The 21,911-nt window shown below is 43.8% G+C and overlaps 1 protein-coding gene across 4 annotated transcripts in view; it reads right to left on the bottom strand.

The window, feature by feature from the left end:
* Kdm5c (lysine demethylase 5C) overlaps positions 1-17,106 on the bottom strand; it is a 42,740-nt gene extending 25,634 nt beyond the window's left edge. For 3 of the 4 annotated variants that reach the window (XM_090325854.1, XM_090325856.1, XM_090325857.1), the window contains exons 1-8: positions 16,620-17,106; positions 12,947-13,024; positions 10,554-10,676; positions 10,086-10,256; positions 8,457-8,591; positions 6,148-6,271; positions 5,680-5,861; positions 4,603-4,761 (exon numbers count right to left, since the gene is read on the bottom strand). In XM_090325854.1, coding sequence (XP_090181980.1) covers positions 4,603-4,761; positions 5,680-5,861; positions 6,148-6,271; positions 8,457-8,591; positions 10,086-10,256; positions 10,554-10,676; positions 12,947-13,024; positions 16,620-16,769 — 1,122 coding nt within the window. In that variant the 5' untranslated portion in view covers positions 16,770-17,106. The remainder of the gene's footprint in view (positions 1-4,602; positions 4,762-5,679; positions 5,862-6,147; positions 6,272-8,456; positions 8,592-10,085; positions 10,257-10,553; positions 10,677-12,946; positions 13,025-16,619) is intronic. The other variant, XM_090325855.1, reaches the window with a different exon arrangement.
* Between the last annotated feature and the right edge of the window lie 4,805 nt (positions 17,107-21,911).

Genomic DNA, 21,911 nt, shown 5'->3' with positions numbered 1-21,911 from the left:
TCTCTCTCACTTTCACTGACTCTTCCAAACTCAACTTTAGCTAGGCATCAGTGGCTCCCTTCTATTATCCTAGCTACTACTAAGGAGGCTGACTGAGATGAAAAGGATCATGGTTTGGGGCCATTCTGGACAGAAAACTTTGCTAGACTCCATTTCCAAAATGAACAAAAAAAGGTAGGGTGGAAGCATGGCTCTAGTGGTAGAACATCAGCCTAGCAAACACAAAGTCCTGAGTGTAAACTCAGTACTATCCCCCCAAAATAAACAAAAACAAACAAATCCCCCACCCTCTCAAGGCTACTAAAAAATAGAATGCTATAGAATGCTTGCCTCAGAATGCATGATGCCCTGGGTTCAATTGCCAACACTAAAAAAGCAAGAACAACTTCAAACCAAGTACAGTGGCAAATTCCAGTGATCCCAGCTCCTTGCAGGGCTGATATAGGAGATCACATAAGCCTACAAATTCAAGATTGGACAAAATAATAAAGACCCTGTCTCCAAACAACAAAACAACAACAAAAACAAACCAAGTATTGATGCTGCATGTCAATCTCAGTTACTCAAGAGTAAGAGATCTGAGCATCCTAGTTGGAAGTCAATTCAGACAAAAACAAAACAAAACTCCAATTAAGAAGCAAAATGCAAGGAGCGAACGTATAGCTTAAGTCATGGTTCTCCAGACCGGAGTGAAAAAAGAGCTAAACAAAAGTTCAAGGCCTTGAGTTCAAGTACCAGTAGCAACACTAAAACAAAAAATAAATGTAAGAACACAAAGCCCAAGTCAATACCACTGACTAATACCAACCACTGGCTTATACTAGCTACTCAGGAAGTTGAGATCTGAGGATCATGATTCAAAGCCAACCTGGGCAGGAAAGGCTATAAGACTCTTTATCTCAAAAAAAAAAAGACTCTTTATCTCCAAGTGATCATCAAAAAGCTGAAATGGGGCTGTGATTCAAATGGTAGAGCTCCAGGCTTGAGTGGAAAAAACTCCTGAATAGCATGCAGGCCCTAGTTTAAGCCCCAGTACAAGGGAAAAATAATAATCTTAGGACATGTTAGTATACACCTATAATCTCAGTACTTGGAGAGAGAAGTAACACAAGTGAAAACTTGGACTATATAGCCAGATACTACCTCAAATAATCAAGGGGTGAAGATGTTAGCTCAATGGTAAACTTGCCTGGCATATATGAGGTCCTAGGTTCTATTTTTAGCACAACCAAAACCAAAACAAACCAACCAATTTCAGTCCTTCAGTCCCATATAACCTCCAGAAAGTGCTCCATTATCACTGTAGTGCCCATGCTCCTTTCTTCCTTTAAGACAACCAGAAGCAGTGGCTCATGCCTGTAAACTTGGCTACCCAGAAGGAAAAGACCAAAAGGATTGTGGTTCAAGGACTGTCTAAACAAAATTTTAGGGAGACTCCGCTCAACAAATAAGCATATGGCACCCATCATCCCAGCTAGGTAGGTGGCACAGGCATGAAGATTGCTATGTGAGAACTGCCCAAGAGGAACAAAATGTGAGACCCAGGCTATCAGTGAGGTTTCAAGTGGTACAGTGCCCATCTAGCAATTACAATGCCCTAGTACCGAAATAAAACCCCACCTTTACTATGTAAACCATGACTTTTGACATCAATACCCTATTCTACTCTTTTCTACAAATATTTCCCTAATTTAAAAAAAAAAAGTTCACACAGCATTCTTCGTTCTTAGGGAGGCTTTTTTTTTAAAATTTAGATTGTTTTATAAAGGTGATATACAAAGGGGTTACTGTCTCTGAAGCCAGGTAATGAGTACTGGGCACTTTCCTTGGACACATTTTGCTCAAGGCTAGCACTCTGCCACTTGCTCCCGGACCATAAGTACATTTCCTTCTGGAAAATGTCACCCTTTCCTTTGCTTTCTCTCAGTTTTTATCTCCCATTCTGGCTAACAAATGAGCCCAGAAAAATGGCATTGTTGGATAGAAAATGGAGGTATCAACTTCCATAGTGTCAAACCCTGTATTATTTCTGTTCTTCACTATCTCAGGAGACATAATGTGTGTCTTCCTCACTTGTAGCCATGTTCACAGTTGTAACTAAGAAGTTCAGGTCTGGAAATGTGATAGAGCACTTGCCCCACATGCACAAAGCCTAGATTCGATTCCTCAACACCATATGGACAGAAAATGCTAAAATGGCACTGGGGCTCAAGCAGTAGAGCGCTAGTCTTAAGCAAAAAGAAGCTCAAGGGAACCAGGAGTTTGGCCTAGTGGTAGAGTGCTTGCCTAGCATGCACCAAGACCAGGGTTCAATTCCTCGGTACCCCACATACATAGCAAAAAGCCGGCAGTGGTGCTGAGGCTCAAGTGGTAGAGTGCTAGACTTGAGAAAGTCCAAGGACAATGCTCAAGCCCTGAACTCAAGCCCAGGACTGGCAAAAAAAAAAGAAGCTCGGGAATGGTGCTCAGGTCCTGAGTTCAAGCCCCAGGACTGGCAAACGCAAACATACGCAAACACACACCCACCCACACACCCACCCACACACACACACACACACCCCTAAGAAGTATATTTACCCCAGAACTAGATAAACACACACACACACACACACACACACACACACACACACACACCCTGCTCATTTCTGGAAAAAAAATTGTCAGTCTGGTCCACTGGCTCTTATCATTTAGCAAAGAAAGGTAGATGACAGACTTTCGCGTCTATGACTCTATTGGCATTTAAACATTTCCCCCACTAGAATCTCCAGCACCATCCAAATCATTATGCACTGCCCTGGTTTTTGCCCATCTGCGCATGTGTATATACATGCACACAGCTCTCTCAAGCATGGTGACTCACTAACAAGGTGAGAACATAAAAGTCTTATCTTCATAAACCCAGAAGGAAATAAGGTGAGCATATGAAGTATAGATGAAGGCAGCAAACTCACATGAAACAAGACCTGCCAGACTTTCCAATTGTTTGGTCCTCACTACTGCTTTGGTTGTTCTCCTCACTCTCTCTATATATATCTAGGAACATTCTCTCAAAAAAATACTCTACTCTTGCCAATTTTCCTGTTCCCCCTCTAGAATACCTGCCCACATCTTCTAAAGATCTCATCACTTAAAAAAAATTCTAAGGCCAGAGACATGGCTCAAGTAATAGTAGTAAATAAAACACACATGCAGGGCCGAGAGTGTAGCCTCGTGGTACAGTGCTCACGTAGCATGCATAAAGTCCTGGGTTTGATTCCTCAGTACCACATACTCAGAGAAAGCCGGAAGTGGCACTGTGGTTCAAGTGGCAGAGCACTAGCTTTGGGCAAAATGTGTCCAAGGACAGTGCCTAGGCCCTGAGTTCAAGTACCAAGACTGGGAGAAAAAACAAAACAAAACAAAAAAAACAACATACACACACAGAAAGTAAACCTTGAGAACTAAGAGAACATTTTTTTTTAATTTCTAGTTGCGCATGGTAGTACACACCTGTAATCACCACACTCAAGAGTCTGAGGCAGAAGATTCAAGACCAGCCAGAGTTGCATAGTGAGGTCTTGTCTTAAAAGAAAAAATCTCTTGGGCCGGGAGTTTGACCTAGTGGTAGAGTGCACGAAGACCTGGGTTGGATTCCTCAGTACCACATACATAGGGGGAAAAAAGTTGGAAGTGGTGCTGAGGCTCAAGTGGTAGAGCTCTAGCCTTGAGAAAGTTCAAGGACAGTGCTCAGGCCTTGAGCTCAAGCCCAGGACTGGCAAAAAAAAATCTTTATAGACTACTTAGCACTTAAATGTTATTCTTTTTCTTTCTTTCTTTTTTGGTCGGTTGCAGGGCTTGAACTCTAGGCCTGGTTTTTCTTCTTTTACAAACTTTATTTTCACGCCAGTTGTAGGGCTTGAACTTAGGGACTCACGTTCTCAATTTTACTCTACTCTTGGAGTCATGCTTCTACTTCCACCTCAAAAATATTAAATCTTGGGGGGTGGGTGGTGGGTGGGGGGGAGGGTAATGGGTACCAAGACATGTGAAATGGTATCAATGTATGTGAATTATTGCACCTTCTATCTTGCAAATGTCATGTAATCCTTTTATTAATTATAATAAAAATATTTTTAAAAAAAAGAAATTGAGGTGGAGAAAGGAAAAAAAAATTAAATCTTGTCCTTCAACATTCCTGACATCTTCCTAATTACTTTTAAATGATTTTCCTTTCTGCTCATTCATTTCACCTTAAGAGTTTTTAATAATTTAGTATCTCCTTAGCATTTGGTTATATCACCAAAAAGTTTGTCTAATCATGAGACTTTGAGCATCTAGACAGTCTGGAAGCTTCCAAAGAACAGTGTCCTTTTCCTCTTTTCCCCACAACTCTGCCCAGATTAGCTATACCCAGGGAACCCAAACATAAGACTGGGGCCAGGAGTTTGGCCTAGTGATAGAGGGCTTGCCTAGCCTGCACAAAGACCTGGGTTTAATTCCTCGGTACCACATTACATATACAACAAAACATAAGACTGCAGCTAAGCTCAGAAGCTGCCCTCAATGAAGTCAGATGAAGGAAGAAAGAAATCCTCAGTTGAACTGGGGCTGGGGAGGTCTTACCGCCATGACACACTTTGGGCACCGCCAAACACCTTTTGGAATCTCAGGCAGAGGAGGGAGAAGGCAAAAGATGTGGTAATTATCATCACAGCCATCACAGAGTAGGAGCTTGTCATCCTCATCCCCTCGGGAACACATCCGGCATACATATGACTCAATCTAACGAAGGAAGGAGGCAAAAGTTTATCAACATAAGCCCTGTCCAGAGTTCTCCATTGGGAATCTGCTGTGCTTGCCAACTAGACCCTTCACAGCCCTGTACAAGGTAGTCTTGAGAGGTCTGGAATTAAAAGCTATCATTTCCTCCAAAATAAGTGGGCAGAGCTCTAAGAACATTACCATTGACATTAATCTTCCTAGATTTATTAATGCAAAAAACACTTACTGAACCTGCATTTACTTACTATGCTGAACCTCTACTGTACAAAAATGAGGAAGACATGGTATATGTTTTCCAAGGGCACCCAGTATTCTAGAGGTGCATATTCACAGAAATTAGAATCTGTCAAAAGTGGCCCCTAACTAGTAGTACAATGGGAGCCTAGAGAAGGAAGTATTCATATCACCTGTAGATGAAGAGAGATTGACTTAAGGAAATCATTTAACACTTGAAACTGGCTAAAATCTGAAGGCAATGTGAAGACTGACAATGGAAGAGAGCATGAAGGCAATTTTCTCAGGCAGAAAAAAAGAACATGTGCAAAGGATAAAGGAATGAAAGAGCATGAGGCATATTGGGAAAAAAAACCTTAAAACATATTTATAAGTAATTCAGCGAGGCTGCCTCAGAGAACCTAGGTAAGCAGGGATGGGGAATGAGGCTACAGAATGAAGAGCTCAGCTCTATCCTGAATCAATGAACACTGTCTCTCCTTCCTCTGGAACCCTTTAGCACTCAGTGTTAATAGTACTTATTCACTTTTTTATTTTTTGTTTCAAATGAGTTGGCTTTGTTTCCTCAATCAAGTGAACTACCAGAGAGCAAGATCTACCAGGCCCATTCTCTGCTAATGTAAACTGGCCTAGTACATTGAAGGGATAAGAAGAGAGCATTAGAAGTTAGGGCTCAGTCCTTACAAACTGGGCATTGCTGTGGTTCCTCCGCAGCCTCATTGTCATCTTGGTGCAGGGCTCTGGGCTGTGACTCACTTCCTCTTTGCTTTCCAGGAAGGTCTTGGGTGAGGCTGACTCCACCTTCACATCCACACCTGATTCCTCCTTCACCACTACAGTGGGGGGACACTCAGGCCCATCCTTATCTAGAAGAGAAAAAAGTGGCTCTAAACAGATCTGGGGCACTTATAGTTGGGGCCAACCCCAGTATATGAAGACTCACCTTTTTTTTTTTTTTGCCAGTCCTGGGCTTGAGCTCAGGGCCTGAGCACTGTCCTTGGACTTTCTCAAGGCTAGAGCTCTACCACTTGAGCCTTAGCACCACTTCCGGCTTTTTTCTATGTATGTGGTACCAAGGAATCGAACCCGGGTCTTCATGCATGCTAGGCAAGCACTTTAACCACTAGGCCAAACTCCCAGCCCAAGACTCACCTTTTTTACGCAGAGTCTTATCCTTGGCCATCAGGCCTAGGCCCATCATCTTGGGGCCTGCCCCATAGATCTGTAGCTTCTTGAGCTCTGGATTCTTTTCAATGTCTTCCTCAGTGGGTTCCGGCTAGGAAGAAAGAAGGAAATAAATCAAGGTTATTATATGGCTGCTGAGCATTAATGGCTCAAGCATGTAATTCGAGGTACTCTGGAGGATAAGATCAAAGGATTGAGGTTAGAAGCCAGCTCAAGCCAGCTGGTTTATCTCCAATAAACCAGCAAAGTATATGTGGCTTAAGTGGTAGAGTGCCAACCTCAAGTGGAAAATGCTAAGCAAGAGAGAAAATTCTTGCATTCAAACGCCAGTACTTGTATGAAAAATACAAGCTATTATATGGAGCAAACTGTCTTATCTTAAAAGAATTGCTCATTCAAATTCATGCCAGAGCCTCAGGCATAGAGACCAGAACAAGAAGTCAGAGATGTGAGCCAGGTGCAGTGACTCATACCTGTAATCCTAGCTACTCAGGAGGCTGAGACCTGAGGATTGTGGTTCAAAGTCAGCCCTGGCACAAAAGTGAGACTCTTATCTCCAATTAACCACCAGAAAGCCAGAAGTGGCTCAAGTGGCAGATCACTAGCCTTGAGCTGAAGAGCTCAGGGACAACACCCAAGCCCAGAGTTCAAGTCCAACAACCGACAAAAAAAAAACACAACAAACAAACACAAAAAAGAATTCAGAGGTGCTTTGTGGAGAATAGGTATATGTAAATTCTCTCAGAAAGGAATTAAAGATAGGATCTCATTCTAATAACTGTAGTACCTATACACAATGGAATTTTACAAAGACATGAGAAAGAATAAAATAATGTCATTTGCAGGGAAATGGATGGAAATAGAACAGATGTTAAGTGAGGTAAACCAAGATCAGAGAGACAAACTGCACATGTTCTCCCTGATACGTGGAAGTTAAAACTAAAACCTACTGGGATATGACAAATTATACAAGAGTCAAGGTATTGACATACAGTGAGACCAAAACAGGATAGTCTTAGGAGAGAATCAAAAAGGCACAATGCCTAAGTGCTTCTTCATATTTATGGAAAATAATATACATACTGAAATTCCAAAGATATGGAAACAAGACTTAATTTTAAGTTTTTATTCTTTTCCTGAAGATTCTGTAATCTTCATCTTATATATGGTGTATTTGCATGCTTATCTGTGGGAGGGTGGGGGGAAGGCACAGAATCTGAGAGAAAGGGTAAAAAAAAAGTATAGCTGTAGAATGAACGGAACATCGATGAAAGTGACCGATACAGCTTGTAGGTAGAGATGGGAGGGAGGGACTGGGAGAGAATGAGGGAACAGATGACATTGTAGGAAAGGAAATGTAGTTAATATCTAATGCATATAAATGTAACCCGTATATATATGTATGTGTATATATATACCACTTCCTTAATAATACATTTTTTTAAAAAGATAGGATCTCAGCTTTCCCAACGCTAAATAAGAATATTAACTCTTATCTTACAATGATAAGATAAAATATGTCACAAGCTCTACCATGGGGAGGGCTGGAGATAGGTGTGAATCAGAAGAGTTCTTGCCCAGGAAGCACCAGGCCCTGAGTTCTAAACCTCATAACACAAAACAAATCAATAAAAGACATTTCCAAGCAGCAGCTCACACTTGTAATCCTAGCTACTCAGGAGGCTTAGATCTGAGGATTGCAGTTCAAAGCCAGCCTGGGCACTAAAGACTGTGAGAAGATTCTTATCTCCAATTAACCACTAGAAAACCAGAAGTTGTGCTGTAGCTCCATGGGTAGGATGGTAGCTGTGAGCTGAAGAGCTCAAGGCCCAGACTCCAAGTCTCACCACGGAGGGGGCTGGGGGTATTTCTGGTTAATGGCAGTAAGTGTAAGATTTGGTAAATGTCATTTGTCAATAGCCCAAGGACAATGTTTATCTTGTTCTCTACTGTATCCCTGTGCCAAGAAAAATACCACAGCATGTAACATTCTGCCTACAGGGTAGGATTCAGAAAGGAAGAAAGGAAGATTTCCACCTCTCAGAGCACACTAAGTGAAGAAAGGAAGAAGACATGTAAGAGCAAACATAACAAAAGATGACATTGTACAAACAGTTCAAGATCCAACTTTACTGAGAAGGTAAAAACAAGCAAGAATGAATTCAAAGACACATTAATGCTTAAGACCTCAAAAGAATGAGAGAAGAGAGTACATTTACAGTCAACAAGAGGGACCCCCTCTACCCTCAAAGCAGCTCCATGTTGGAAGCACTCACATCAGGCTGCAGTCTCTTGGCCCGCCGGCCATAGCTGTTGAATTTGGAAGGCTGCACAGATTGTCGAAGGGGAATGCTGTGGGGTTTGTATTCTTTGTCCTTCTCTTCATTATCAAATGGGCGTGTGTTACACTGCTGAGGAAAGGTGAAGGGTAGGAGTTAGCATGGGACTGCAGCTCTAGAAACCAAGGACTTCAGTCTCATCCAATGGCCACGAAAGTTGTGATCTATCCTTGTGACCTACCAGTAACCCAGTTTAATTATTCTATTTTTTTGTCAATTGTGGAGATTGAACTCAGGGCCTGGGCACTGTCCTTGGGCCTACTCAAGTCTAGTGCTTTACCACCTGAGTCACAGCAACACTTGCAGTATTTTTTATGTGTGTGTGATATAGAAGAATTGAACCCAGGGCTTCATGCATGCTAGGGGATTACTCTACCACTAGCCAGTAGGCCACACTCCTAGCCCTGTTTCTTCTTTTGTGTGTGTGGGGGGGTCATGGGGCTTGAACTTGGCCTGGGCACTGATCCTGAGCTCTTCAGCTCAAGACTACAGCCCTACCCTTGAGCCAAGCCCCACTTCCCATTTTTTAGAGGTTAGAAGTTAATTGGCTTTGAACCTTGATTCTCAGATCTCAGCCTCCAAAGTAGCTAGGATTACAGGTATGAGTCACCATGCGCCTGGCCCTGTTTATTCTTTAGCACTGGCACCAAACACTCTGAGAATTCTCAGTGACTTTGCTTATGTCATTCCTACTTACTCAGCCATCTCCCAAAGTAAGACCAACTCCACCTCTTCACAGATCTAACTAATCCAAAAGACTTCTCCCTTCTCTGATTCCTGTCAGGAAAGACCTTGTCAAGTAACAGTTGGCTAGGTCTACAGTAAATTCTAAGACCTCTAATCCTGGGCAGCATGGAGAGTGACCAAAGCACACTAGACGTGGGTAAAGTCTAGCTCTGAGGTATTCAGTCCATGGAACCAGTTCTATTAAGAGCATAAATTTGGCCAGGCATAATAACACATGCTTACATTCCCAGCTACTTGGTATGTAGAGAATGAGAGTATCTCAGTTCAAAGCAAACCAAAGCAAAAAGAAAAAGAAAAAAGTTAGCAAGATACCACACCTCACCAAGCAAGCCAGACACAGTGATTTATGCCTATAATCCTAGCTGTATGGGAGACATACGTGGGAAATTGGAGTTCTGAAGCTGATTTCAAGTTAAAAAGAGCAAGCCAGGTGCAGTGGCTCACACCTGTAATCCTAGCTACTCAGGAGGCTGAGATCTAAGGATCAAGGTTCAAAGCCAGCCCAGGCACAAAAGGAGCAGGGACTCTTATCGCCAATTAACCTCTAGAAAATGGGAAGTGGGGCCTGGCTCAAGGGTAGGGTGGTAGCCTTGAACTGAAGAGCTCAGGGATAGCCCCTAAGCCAAGTTCAAGCCCTATGACCCACAAAAAAAGAGCAAGACCCTATTTGAAAATAACCTAAAAGCAAAAAGGGCTATCTTGGGTAGAGCACTTGCCTAGCAAGTATGAGTCTGAACTCAAACCTCAGTATTAGGAAGGGAAGATCAAGTATGGCAAGCTGGGGTTGAGCCTTACTCCACCCTAGTATGGCATTCTTACCACAAGATTGGCTCCGGACTGATACATCTCATAGGGATAAACGATGCGTTCATAGTGGGAGCGCAATAGTGAACCAATGTTTTTGCCTGGTGGGTAGTTGAGCCGCTGGGCCACCCGGGCCCACCGACGGTCTTTGCAGATAGCTTCATAACCACCTTCCTCCACCACAATCTAAAAGAACAAGCAAGAACAGACATGAATATGTTGTTTATATGCACATGAGGGAGCAGGTCTGTAAAAAGGACAGTGAGGACAACTGTAGCCCCTCACTTCAATGGATCCTTTTACAAGCCTTGAATTGCAATAAGATATGCTAAGTCATTCTGATGACAACTTGTGTGCTACCAGGTTTGTGCCCCTTCCATTATAGCCTAGATACCCAATATCTGCACCAATGGGGATCCCTCCCCCAAGAGTGGTAAAGCTACTAACTAGGGTAGGTTTATTGGAGGAAAAACATCTTCTTACTTTGCTGAGGCTATAGAGGTCCAAGATTCGCCGTTCCACATTGGGAATCTTCAAGGAAGAGCCCTGGATTTCCCAGAATTTGGCAATCTGGTCCAAGTAGTTCAGTTTTACTCTTGTCTGGGCCTGAAGAAGAAATATCTCAAAGAGGCTGGCCACCCTCACCCCGATCCATCTTCTGGCCCAATCTCAAGAGAAAAGGGAACAAAGCAGCAGCCTATGTACACTGCCCAGCGCTGCTCCCCATGAACTTGATCCCAGGTTTTAGTGCTTAGCCCCACTTCTCCCTCAACTCCCAAGAGAGGGTGTCACAACAGCCCAAGCTTTATGTACATTCTCTCCCAATCTCCCTGACAGGGTTGTGTGAGTATACTATCATCTCTCATACAGATAGGAAACAGAAAGGCTCAGAGAAATTAAGCCACACCGCAAGCACCAAGATACCTGGGTATCAAATAAATTTAGCTTTCCTCTGCTACTGATTTGATGTATAGCCTTGAACAAATCAGTTCCACTCTTGGGACCCCTGTGTTTTATTGGAAAAGGAAGATAAAGTAACTGCCTATTCATCTTATCTCAGAGAGATGAACTTAAAGAGCGGACCAGTGAAGGTCCTCTGGATACTTTAGAATTATATCTAAGCCCTAGACAAGTTCTTGGGGAATGAGGACTCCAAAAGAATACATTTAACTTCTTATAAAGGGTTGGGATGTAGCACAGGAATACACAAAAAAAATCACCTGGCCCAAAATGTCAAAGATAAGGAACTCTGGTTTTTTTGTTTTTGTTTTGGTGGGTCGTGGTGTTTGAACTCTGAGCCTGAAGCTCTTCAGCTCAAGGCTAGTGCTCTACCACTTGAGCCACAGTGTCACTTCCAGTTTTCTGGTGATTAATTGAAGAGTCTCTTGAATGGTTGTGCCTAGGCTGGCTTTGAACTGATCCCCAGATCTCAGCCCCATTAATAGCTAGGATTACAGGCTGGAGCCACCTGGCACCAAAAAAGCTATCCTTTTTCAAAACAAAAATAAAAACAAAAACAGAACAAAACAACAATAACAACAAAAACTGGGTATGTTGGCTCATGCCTCTAATCCTAGTTACCCAGGAGGCTGGGATCTGAGGATGTCGGTTCAAAGCCAGCCCAGGCACTAAAGACCATGAGACTCTTATCTCCAATTAACCACTATAAAACCGGAAGTGGCGCAATGGCTCAAGTGGTAGAGCACTAGCCTTGAGTTGAAGAGCTCGGGGACAGTGCCCAGGCCCAGAGTTCAAGCCCCACGACTGATAAAAACAAAAAGGAAGGTGCCATGAAGCCTTGGTCTAACCTCTATCTTCCATAGAAATTTCCTAAGCCTTACCTAGAACTGGTTTCAGGGCATACACTCTCATTGCCCCAGGGCATTCTCAAGCCCCTAGTGAAGAACCCTAACTGTCCATACACTAAATCCTGGACTATTTTTTTGCAAGTCCTGAGGCTTGAACTCAGGGCCTGGGCACTGTGCTTGAGCTTTCTCAAAGCTAGTGCTCTACCACTCGAGACACAGCACTACTTGTGGCTTTTTCTGTGTATGTGGTACCAAGGAATCAAACCCAGGGCTTTACACATGGTAGGCAAGAACTCTACTCACTCTACTTACTAGGCAACACTCCAGGCCCCGAGCATGGATTTTATTTTGAAGGTTTTTTTTTTGGTGGGTCATGGGGCTCGAACTAGGCCTGGGCACTGCCCCTGAGCTCTTCAGCTCAAACCTACCACCCTACCCTGGAGCCAAGCCCCACTTCCCATTTTCTAGAGGTTAATTGGAGATAAGAGTTTCAGGTCTTTTTGTGCCTGGGCTGGCTTTGAACCTTGATCCTCAGATCTCAGCCTCCTGAGTAGCTAGGATTACAGGTGTGAGCCACTGCGCCCAGGCTCCTGAGCTCAGACTTTCTGCACAGAACAAAAGAAGAATCTAGCTGCAAAGTCCCCATTCCAGCTTCTACACAGACCAGTTCCAGGGTTTTTACCCTTTTTCTTTATCCCCCAACTTACCAAGCATCTTGGAAGGGAAGTAGGAAGTACATATGGCTATAAATAAATTAGTTATTATAAGGCCATAGTCAAAAGGGGAAAGGGAGGAAAAGGGGTAAGGGTTGGAAAGGAAGAGAAGAAGGAACTTTGTTGACCAAGGCAGAATGAGTATTGATAGAGAAGCTTTAAAAATAGCAAAATTTCCTAAGAAAGGACTATCAAATCAGATAAATGCCCCAGCATTTTACTTTTATCTGGAATGCTAATGCTTCCTCTGAGACCTAAGCACACTTAAGATAAAGTACCTTATCCAGAGAAGGTAAGAAGGAAGTGGGATCAGACCTCCAGGATCTATTCTCAACCCTACCACCAATCTCCTCACCTCTAGCTCATTGAGCCTCTGGATTCGGGGAGTAAATCTGAAGTTGTCCACTTCCACAGCAAATGGTGGCTGCCAGTCCTAAGAGAACATAAGGTGGAAAGGAATTTGAGTTATCCCAGTATGGTGTAAAGAAAGAGCACCAAGAGATCCTCAGCATCCACTCACTCTATCTCAGCCATTCCCACCAATCCCCAGAACTCACAAGAGGGCCATCTAAGTCCCCATGTACAGGTTATTAAACTTCTAAATTACTCCCAACAGTAGTGCCTGGATTTTAAGAAACAATAGAAATGGAACCTGTTGATCCGCCTCATCACTTAGGCAGAACACAATCTGGGGTACTGAAAACACTTAGGATCTGCAACTAGAAGATGTGGCTTCACATTGTAGCTCCACTACTTACTAGCTTTAAGAGCTCACATTTCTGAATCTATTTTCTCATCTGATAAGACAGGCAAATGAACTCTTACCCTGGCTTCCTCACACAAGAGGAATAGGGGAAATTGAACTAGTTTTCAAATGAAAACGTTATTTAAAGGAGTCATCATTAAGACTTGATAGCTAAGCTGACCCATGCCACTCAATTATAGTCACAGAGTTGTTCAGCTCTGGTCCTGACAGGATTTAAAGGTTTGTGCTTTCAATGTCTATTCCAGCAGTTAAAGGGGCTGGCATAAATACTTCACTCAGCAGGTCTGGAAAGCTTCCTGTGAATCCTCTCTCATATACACGCCTGGTGAAAAGAAAGGCATAGGAGGAAGCCTGGTGATGGCTAAGAACTAGGGTGCCCCACTGTGTGGGAAATAGGAGTTGGGAAGGGGGAAATTACAGAAAGATGATGAAAGTATCTGCCAAGAGGGTACCTTTTCTGCCTTTTCCCCAAGGATGGCTGTGAAGAATCACCTTCCCAGCCCTCACTATTACCACTTCCTGAGCACTTCTCCCAAGAACCCCAACTGGGATGCCAAAAAGATCCTACAATAACCCAGATCAGCGCCTGTATTTTACAAATGGGGGAAGTGAGACCTAGTAAACTGGGATGTCTCCAAAACCACATGCTGTGATAGGGGTATAGTCAACAACACTAGATTCCATGCCTTCTGATCACTACCAAGGTTCTTTGCACCATACTAAGCTACCAGCATTCATAAATATATGCGTGTTTATGGAAGGAGAGGAAGAATAAGAGGAAAATAATAAGCTGTTGACCTCCTTAACACACACATGCAGAAAAAGGACCAGAGAATTCAAAATTGCATGTACACATATTCTTTATCACCCCCAAATGCAACAGAAAGCAGAACAAAAACACCTGAGGCTCAGAGAAGCCATATGAAAAAAAAAAGTAAGCTAAAATGCTATGGCTCAAACTCCTTATATTTTCTTGCCTCTGCAGCAGAGTAGAGTTAATCCCCTCAATGCAGATAACTCAGGTGGAAAGGCATTTCAATCCAAAACTCCCAGCATTCTTCTTCACCGATAAATTACGTTCTAGACAAGTACCAGTGCAACATTAAGCACCTGACAGGAAATTGCGGAATTGGAATACTAGAGCAAGAGCTCTGGGCGCAACAGATAGCTGGGGAAGGTCCAGCAAAGTTCCTGTCTTCAGTCCTATACTATGTGCTAATGTTCAGTTGGACAGCATTCAGATGTGGTGACAGTGAGGTTGGCAACCTGATATAGGAAGTACAATCTTCCAAGGTTCCCCTGGATCTACTGCAGGGTACTAACAACTGTCCTTCCACCCCACCTATCCAAGTATAGCAGTCCTTTACCCAGCAATACACACTCCAAATTCCAGAAAAACCTCCAATTCCTAGGCATACATAGAAACCCATACATAGGTTTCTACACTAGGCCCAAGCATCACTTGGGTATTTTAAGTTCCAAGCAGAAGGTAGTCAGATGCCTAAAGATGGTTTAGAGGCAACTTATTGAAAATGAAAAACAAAACAGAAAACAAACCAAAACAAAAAGAACAAAAATGCCCAGAGCAAGGTTTCTGGAATTGGACAGAGGCCTACAGTTGAGGTAGAAAAGACTATCAAAGGACTGTCCCAGTCCCTTGCTGGCCATAAACATGACATGAGGAACTTGTCTCTTTTCCCCTTCCTGGTCACCCAAGGCAGGGAAACCAGCACCTGCACAAAGCCAGCCTGGTCAGATTAAGTCAGTAATTTTGACCTCAACTCCCCCTGATGTCAGCTAGGCTTATTTCCTATAAGCCTGCTTCATCACTTCAGGGAGTGTCTCCTTAAAGGCCACCCAAGACTCCAGCCTCTCCCTTCTCATGGTCTTCCTGACCTCTCATTGCTCACTGCCACTCCTTCACCACGGATAAGGATAACCTCAGAGACCTGTGGCCAGGCTCCAACAAGGAAAAAATTAGTTTATCCACCACCTCCCAGAGGATCAGTCCAGATCTGTGGCTGAGCACCAAAAGTGCCCATGTTGGATAAAGAGATGTGTATTGCCCTCCTCAGGTGGGAATGAGACTCATCATTCTAAAACACGCACTCAAAAACATTATCCCAGCCTGAAGGAGACAAGTGCTCAATAAACAACAGGTATCATTTCTCCCCTATGTCAGCAAAGCAACAGACTGTCCTGGTCTTTGGAGGACTACTTCTTCTGGCCTAGCCAGGCCTAGAAAGAAAGATATGCTCTTTGTTGCTGGCTGATTATCTGTGAATCGTGTTCCAAAATGGACAGAATTTGGTAGCTCCTCTGCTTCTGGGGGTCCTAGAAAGCTCTGGGAAAGCATCTATATAATCAGGTCCAGAACAAAAGTAGAAACCTGAAGAAGCTCACACACCATTAGCAAGCAGACTATTCCAAACCTCTTCATAGAAAGTAAAGCCTGGGTGGGCAGAGGGTTGTGTGATAAGCAAGAAAGGCCATCAACTTGGAATATAGGACAATCCCCTGAACCCTCTCGGGGAAAACAGATACTGCGTTCCCAGTGAGTTGATTTCCTGACTGATCCAACATGCCAGTACATTATCATAGACAAATTGGCCTGACAAGGTGTGAGTAAGTATGAGTCAACCCACGTAGGAGCAAACCGATGATCACATCAAACACCTTCCCAGTCTCTATAATTACCACTTAGCAAGTGCGTACTATGCACAGATGCTACCTACTTTAATCCAATCCTAGAAAAACTATCCCTGGGACCCACTTCACAGGCTTAGAGAGGTTACATTACTTGTCCAAGGTCACACAGCTGCTAAGCTTCAAAGTGGAATTTAGAACCCACATCAGCCTCCCTACACAGTTGTGATCTTTCCACTATACTACACAGCCGGCCTTAAAGTGTTGCCAGTAGATATTAAAAAGGCTTTATTTAGTGCGAAGTAACTAGAGATGTTCGTGGGGCGGGGGGCTCTCTAAGAGCTTCTCCTGGCGAACTAGGCATCTTGTTTTGAACCTAGAGTGGTTCTGAAGAACAAGGATGAGGGTGGGTCTCAGACCCGGGGGCACTTGTACACCTCACACGAGAACCCCTGGCTCCAGTACCTTTTCTCAGACCCAAGCAGCATCCACAATGGTCTCAGCTACCCCATCTGCCCACACCACGAGCTCCCCTCCACCCCAGACTTCACCGCCAGTTACTCTAGTTCTCCATCCCAAGCCTCTCCCCCGGCGACGGCCAGCCCCGGAGCCTTACCGCAGGTGGGCGGATCTTGCAAATGCCCGACTTCTCGGCGATGGGCCTGATTTTCGCGATGTAGCCCAAAGGGTCTCGGAACTCGGCCCAGCTAGGCTCAAACACCGGGCATTCCGGCGGCGGTAGGAAATCGTCGGATCCCGGCTCCATGGTGGGCCCGGGGATTGGGCCAGGGATCAGTAGGGCTCAGATCACCCCTAAGGCCTCATGGCGCCGCCGCTTTTTGAAACCGAGGCACTTCTCAGAGACTAGGCCCTAAGCGGGACAGCCTCCGCCCGCCGAGGGCCTACGGGGGCGTGTGGCTGCCGCGATCTGAATGTCTCAGGCTGATACTACTGTTATCACCTCTTCCTCCTACTCTGTTCCTCCCAAACTCTACCACCGCCACCCAACTACCGCAAGCTTCACCACTACAGCTAAGTCCCAACAACCGCGGACTCCACAGCCGCCATCTTGGTTTGTCAGCGTCTCCCCCCCCTCCCCTCACCACAACAAATCGGATCCCTCCGCGGAGTGGTCTTCTGAGCCTTGCATACCTTGCGTCAGGCTAAGCCCAAATAAACCTTCATCCTGTGGAGTCTGAGCTAAATCAGCTGCTATGAAATTTCTACTGGGGAGCGATTACTTAAAAGTACTCACGACTGAGAAAATAGTTCACCTCAGCGGCGGAGGAGCAAGACTGTAATGTGTCCGCCGGATCCTCTTTCCGGATGGACCGGCGGTGCACGTTTAAAGGCCTGTGATGCGCATGCGCATTCTACAGACAGACCGGAAGAGGAGCTAGCGTCTGGGGGTGGTGGGCCCAAACTGGCACACACGCAAACAAACACTTAGGAGACTGCCAGACCTCGACCTGGCCGCCAGCCCCGCCCCAGGGTTCGCGGTCCTTTTGTCCTTGGTCTTTTCAGTTTGGAGCAAGGAAGATAACTTCTAGTTGCTGATTTCATGGGACCTCCTCTGGTTTCCCAAGGGTGGGAAAAAATATACTGGGTTCCCAGCGCTGCGCGCTGACACCTCCGGCTTTGAAAAAAGGAGACCGGAAGTTGCTCACTCCCATGGGAGTGTAGATTCTTGGACTCCTGAGTAGGGGAAGTATCTATTTCATAGCCCTCTCAGCTATGGAGTTTATCTTCTTGCCCCCAACAATGGTTGTCCACATTTTAATATTTTCAATCGTTCTGTATGCACTGTGTATACATTTGTGATTTTTACTGCTACAGCTTGAAAATGTATGTTTGTGTAAACACAATATATACATGTGTGTATACATACCTGCATATATATCCCTCAATCCCCAGTGGTAGATTGATTGCATAGCATTTATACTAAGGTTCTGGGTTTATCCCCAACATTAGAAAACAAAACAAAAACAGTGTTTTGTTCACATACATCAGGCATCTATGGAATTTGAGCACCATCTGTATTTATCATATGTGGGCCTACTGCTTATATTTTGAACACTCATTGTTTACATATTTTAGTACTTGTGTATGTGCTGATTTTGTGTTTATTTTGTGTGTTCTCCCACCAGACTATGAGTTAAAGATAGACACTGTGTGACCTGTACATACTTAGCACCTTGCATGGTTTGCAGATGAAATAAAGAAAACTGAAAGGTATTTTGGAGCAGACAATATAAATTGTCTGAAAAGAATATATACCTAGGGGGGCCAGGAGTTCTCCCTAGTGTTAGAGTACTTGCACAGCATGCATGAAGACCCTGGTTGAATTCCTCAGTACCACATACACAGAAAAAAGCCAGAAGTGTTGCTGAGGCTCAAGTGGTAGAGCGCCGGCCTCGAGAAACCCCAAGGACAGTGCTCAGACCCTGAGTTCAAGCCCCACGACTGGCAAAAAAAAAGTATATACCATATATACCTGTGTGTATGTGTGTGGTGTATAGACAGATATCGAGAAGGGGGGAAGGGAGAACAAGCACACCAATGATACTGGTTGGTGGCTTATACCTAAAATCCTAGCTACTCAGATGGCTGAGATCTGATCATAATTCAAAGCCAGCCCAACATGAAAATCCATTAGATGCTTATGTCCAATAAGCCACCCCCAAAGAATGCCTCATCAAAAGCTTGAATGTGTTGGGCAAAAGCAAAATCATGTTGCTCCTGTATCTAGTTACTTTTTCTAGTTATATTTTAATGTTTATACTTATAATTAGATAATTCTTCTTCAGGATAGAGGTTAGGACATTCTGAGAGACCAGGACACACAGGTAGAAATTCACACACCCTGGAGTCAGACAAGCTGGCCTTCCTGTCCTACCAGCTCTCTTATTTTCTAGTTAGGTGACTTTGGACAAATCCTAACTTCTTAAATGGAAATGAGAATAATATACAACTTGCAGAATAGGTGTACAGTAGCTGGCACATAATAGGCCCTGGGTTATCTGGTAGCTGTTATTTTTGTTTCAAAGAGTGAACAACCAACATGTGAAAACTCGGGTGTCTTCTTTGTAGCTGGGTGCCTGTGGCTTACACCAATAATACTAATATTCAGGAGGGTGAGATTTGAGGATCCTGTTTAAAACAGCCCAGGCAGAAAAGTCCATAAAACCCTTATTTCCAACTAACCACTAAAAAGCCCAAAGTGGAGCTGTGGTTCAAGAGGTAGAGCAGCAGCCTTGAGTTAAAAAAAAAAACTAAACAAGAATATGATGCTTTCAAGTTCCAGTGCTGGGGTACATGCACACACATAATAGACAGACAGACAGACAGACAGACAGACAGACAGACAGACACACACACACACACACACACACACACACACACACACACACACAATCTTTGTAACTGGATGTGGTAGTGTATACCTGGAATCCCACCAACACAGGAAACAGAAAGATCTTAAATTTAAGGCTACACCTGGCAAAGGTAACAGTGATATCCTGTCTCAAAATAAAAAACAAAGGGCTGGAGGCATAGTTCAAATGGTAGAACACTTGCCTATGATGTACAAGGCTCTGGGTTCAATACCAGTACTCCAAAAATCAGAACAAGACAAAACAAAAACATCTCCTTTTTTCCAGCAGAATATGGCATTCTGGGAATCCAAGCCTTGGGAAGCCTGAGGAAGGAGGCTAAGCTACAAATGCTGACATCATTTAAAGAAAAAGTAACAAGGCTGGAGCTGGGCGTGGTGGCTCACGCCTGTAATTCTAACTACTCAGGAGGCTGAGATCTGGGCATTGCAGTTCAAAGCCAGCACTAAAGTCTGTGAGACTCTTATCTCCAATTAATCACTAAAATAATGGGAAGTGGGGCTGTGGCTCAAGGGTAGTGTGGTAGCCTTGAGCTGAAGAGTTCAGGGACAGCGCTCAGGCCCAGAGTTCAAGTCCCAGGACTCCCCCCACCCACACACACAGAAATAAAGAAAGAAAGAAAGAAATAAAGAAAGAAAGACAGACAGACAGAAGAAAGACAGACAGACAGACAGGGTTGGGAGTTTGGCCCAGTGGCAGAGTGTTTGCTTAGCATGCACAAAGATCTAGGTTCTATTCCTTGGTACCGCATACATAGAAAAAGCCAGAAGTGGTGCTGTGACTCAAGTGATAGAGCTCTAGTCTTGAGAGAGCCTAAGGACAGTGCTCAGGCCCTGAGTTCAATCCCCAAGACTTGAAAAAAAAGAAAAAGTAAAAGTAACAAACCTGTTCTCCTTTGTTTAATCATTTGAAGATAAAAAACATTAGCACAGAAATGGAAGGACAAAGGATGAACAAATATAGTGATGTTACTCACTAGACTATGTTGAAAATGAACTATACAACTTGAGGGAGGGGACAGGAGGGAAAAACTGGGAGCGAGCTAGGGAAGTGATGACATTGGCCAAATGCAAATGTACTCATTACCTGACTTCTATAACTGTAACTGTACCTGACTTATGTACCTTTATAATAATAATAGAAAAGAAAAAATGTTACAAGACATAGAGCTGAAATATAAATCAAATGGTAGGGTGCCTGCCCATAAAGCACAAAGACCCGAATCCATATCCCAGTCCCCCTCCCCACAAAAGAGTAACAAAGCAACACGAACAATGAAGAATCTCTTTCATGCTATTGTTTTCACTTTCTTTAATTGTTTTTGTTTTTTTGAGACAAGAAACAAACTTTCCTCTTCCTTCAGCCTCTCCAGTGCCAGGATTACAGGTGTGTAGTACCATACTCAACACTTTTCAAATCCTCTGAATTCTAACATTTACTTTGAAGGTTTATCACTAACTCACGAGGAATCTTTTCCCAAATGAATGCAGACAGTAAATGTCATCCATTTCTAGTTTTTTGGTTTTTTTTTTTGATCAGTCGTGGGGATTGAACTCTGGGCCTGGGTGCTGTTTCTGAGCTCTTCAGATCAAGGCTACCGCCCTACACCTTGAGCCATAGCACCACTTCTAGTTTTCTGGTGGTTAATTGTAGATAAAAGTCTCAAGGACTTTAGTGTCCGGGTTAGCTTTGAATCTTGATCCAAAGCTCTCAGCCTTCTGAGTAGCTAGGATTACAGGCGTGAGCCAGCTGCACCTGGCTTTTACCTTTCTAGTTTTTGCCCAAGGAAAACCTCAGCCCCTCACTGACAAAAACATAGGTAAAGTACCCATCTGAACAACTATCTGGACAGGACACAAAAAGCAAGCTAGGCAAGGTAATACTAACCAGTCATCTCATGTAGATAAGCATATTACTGATTTTTCTCACAAGTTTTGGGAAAATACAGGCCACTTTATCCATCCTGTAGATGAGGAATCAAGTTCCAGAAAGATTCAACAACTTGCCCAATGAAGTTGGCCACAGCAATTTGCCAACTCCAGGTCAGATACTCTTGTCTTTCCCAGGAATCAAACTAAGTACCAAAAAGGTTAGAAGAATAACAAAGGTTGGAGAGGTCGGTGCCAGGGGCTCACAGCTGAAATCTTAGCTACTCAGGAGGCTGAGATTTGAGGATCCTAGTGCAAAGCTGGATAGTGCAGAAAAGTTCCTGATACTCTTATGTCTAATCAGAAAAAAAAGGGAAGTGGATACATAGTTCAAATAGTACTGAAGCATCTGCTCCAGTGGCAAAAACTAAGCAAGAACATTAGGACCTGATCTTAAGCCCTAATATGGTAGCCCCAAACAAACAAGGTTTGATATATCAATCTTAGGCTGAAGAAAGTTCAGCCTTTGACCCTGGAGGGAGCTTAGTGAATGGCAAAGAAAAGGAATTAGAAATGAGGAAACGAAGTTCTGAATCTCAGCTCTTTTCAGGCATCCTTCAGCCTTCTTGGAGGTCTTTAGTCCAGACA

This window comes from Megascapheus bottae, chromosome X, assembly GCF_031878675.1.
Source record: "Megascapheus bottae isolate mThoBot1 chromosome X, mThoBot2.hap1, whole genome shotgun sequence".
In the NCBI taxonomy this organism is placed as follows: domain Eukaryota; kingdom Metazoa; phylum Chordata; class Mammalia; order Rodentia; family Geomyidae; genus Megascapheus; species Megascapheus bottae.
This window is presented reverse-complemented; position numbering and strand designations above follow the sequence as displayed.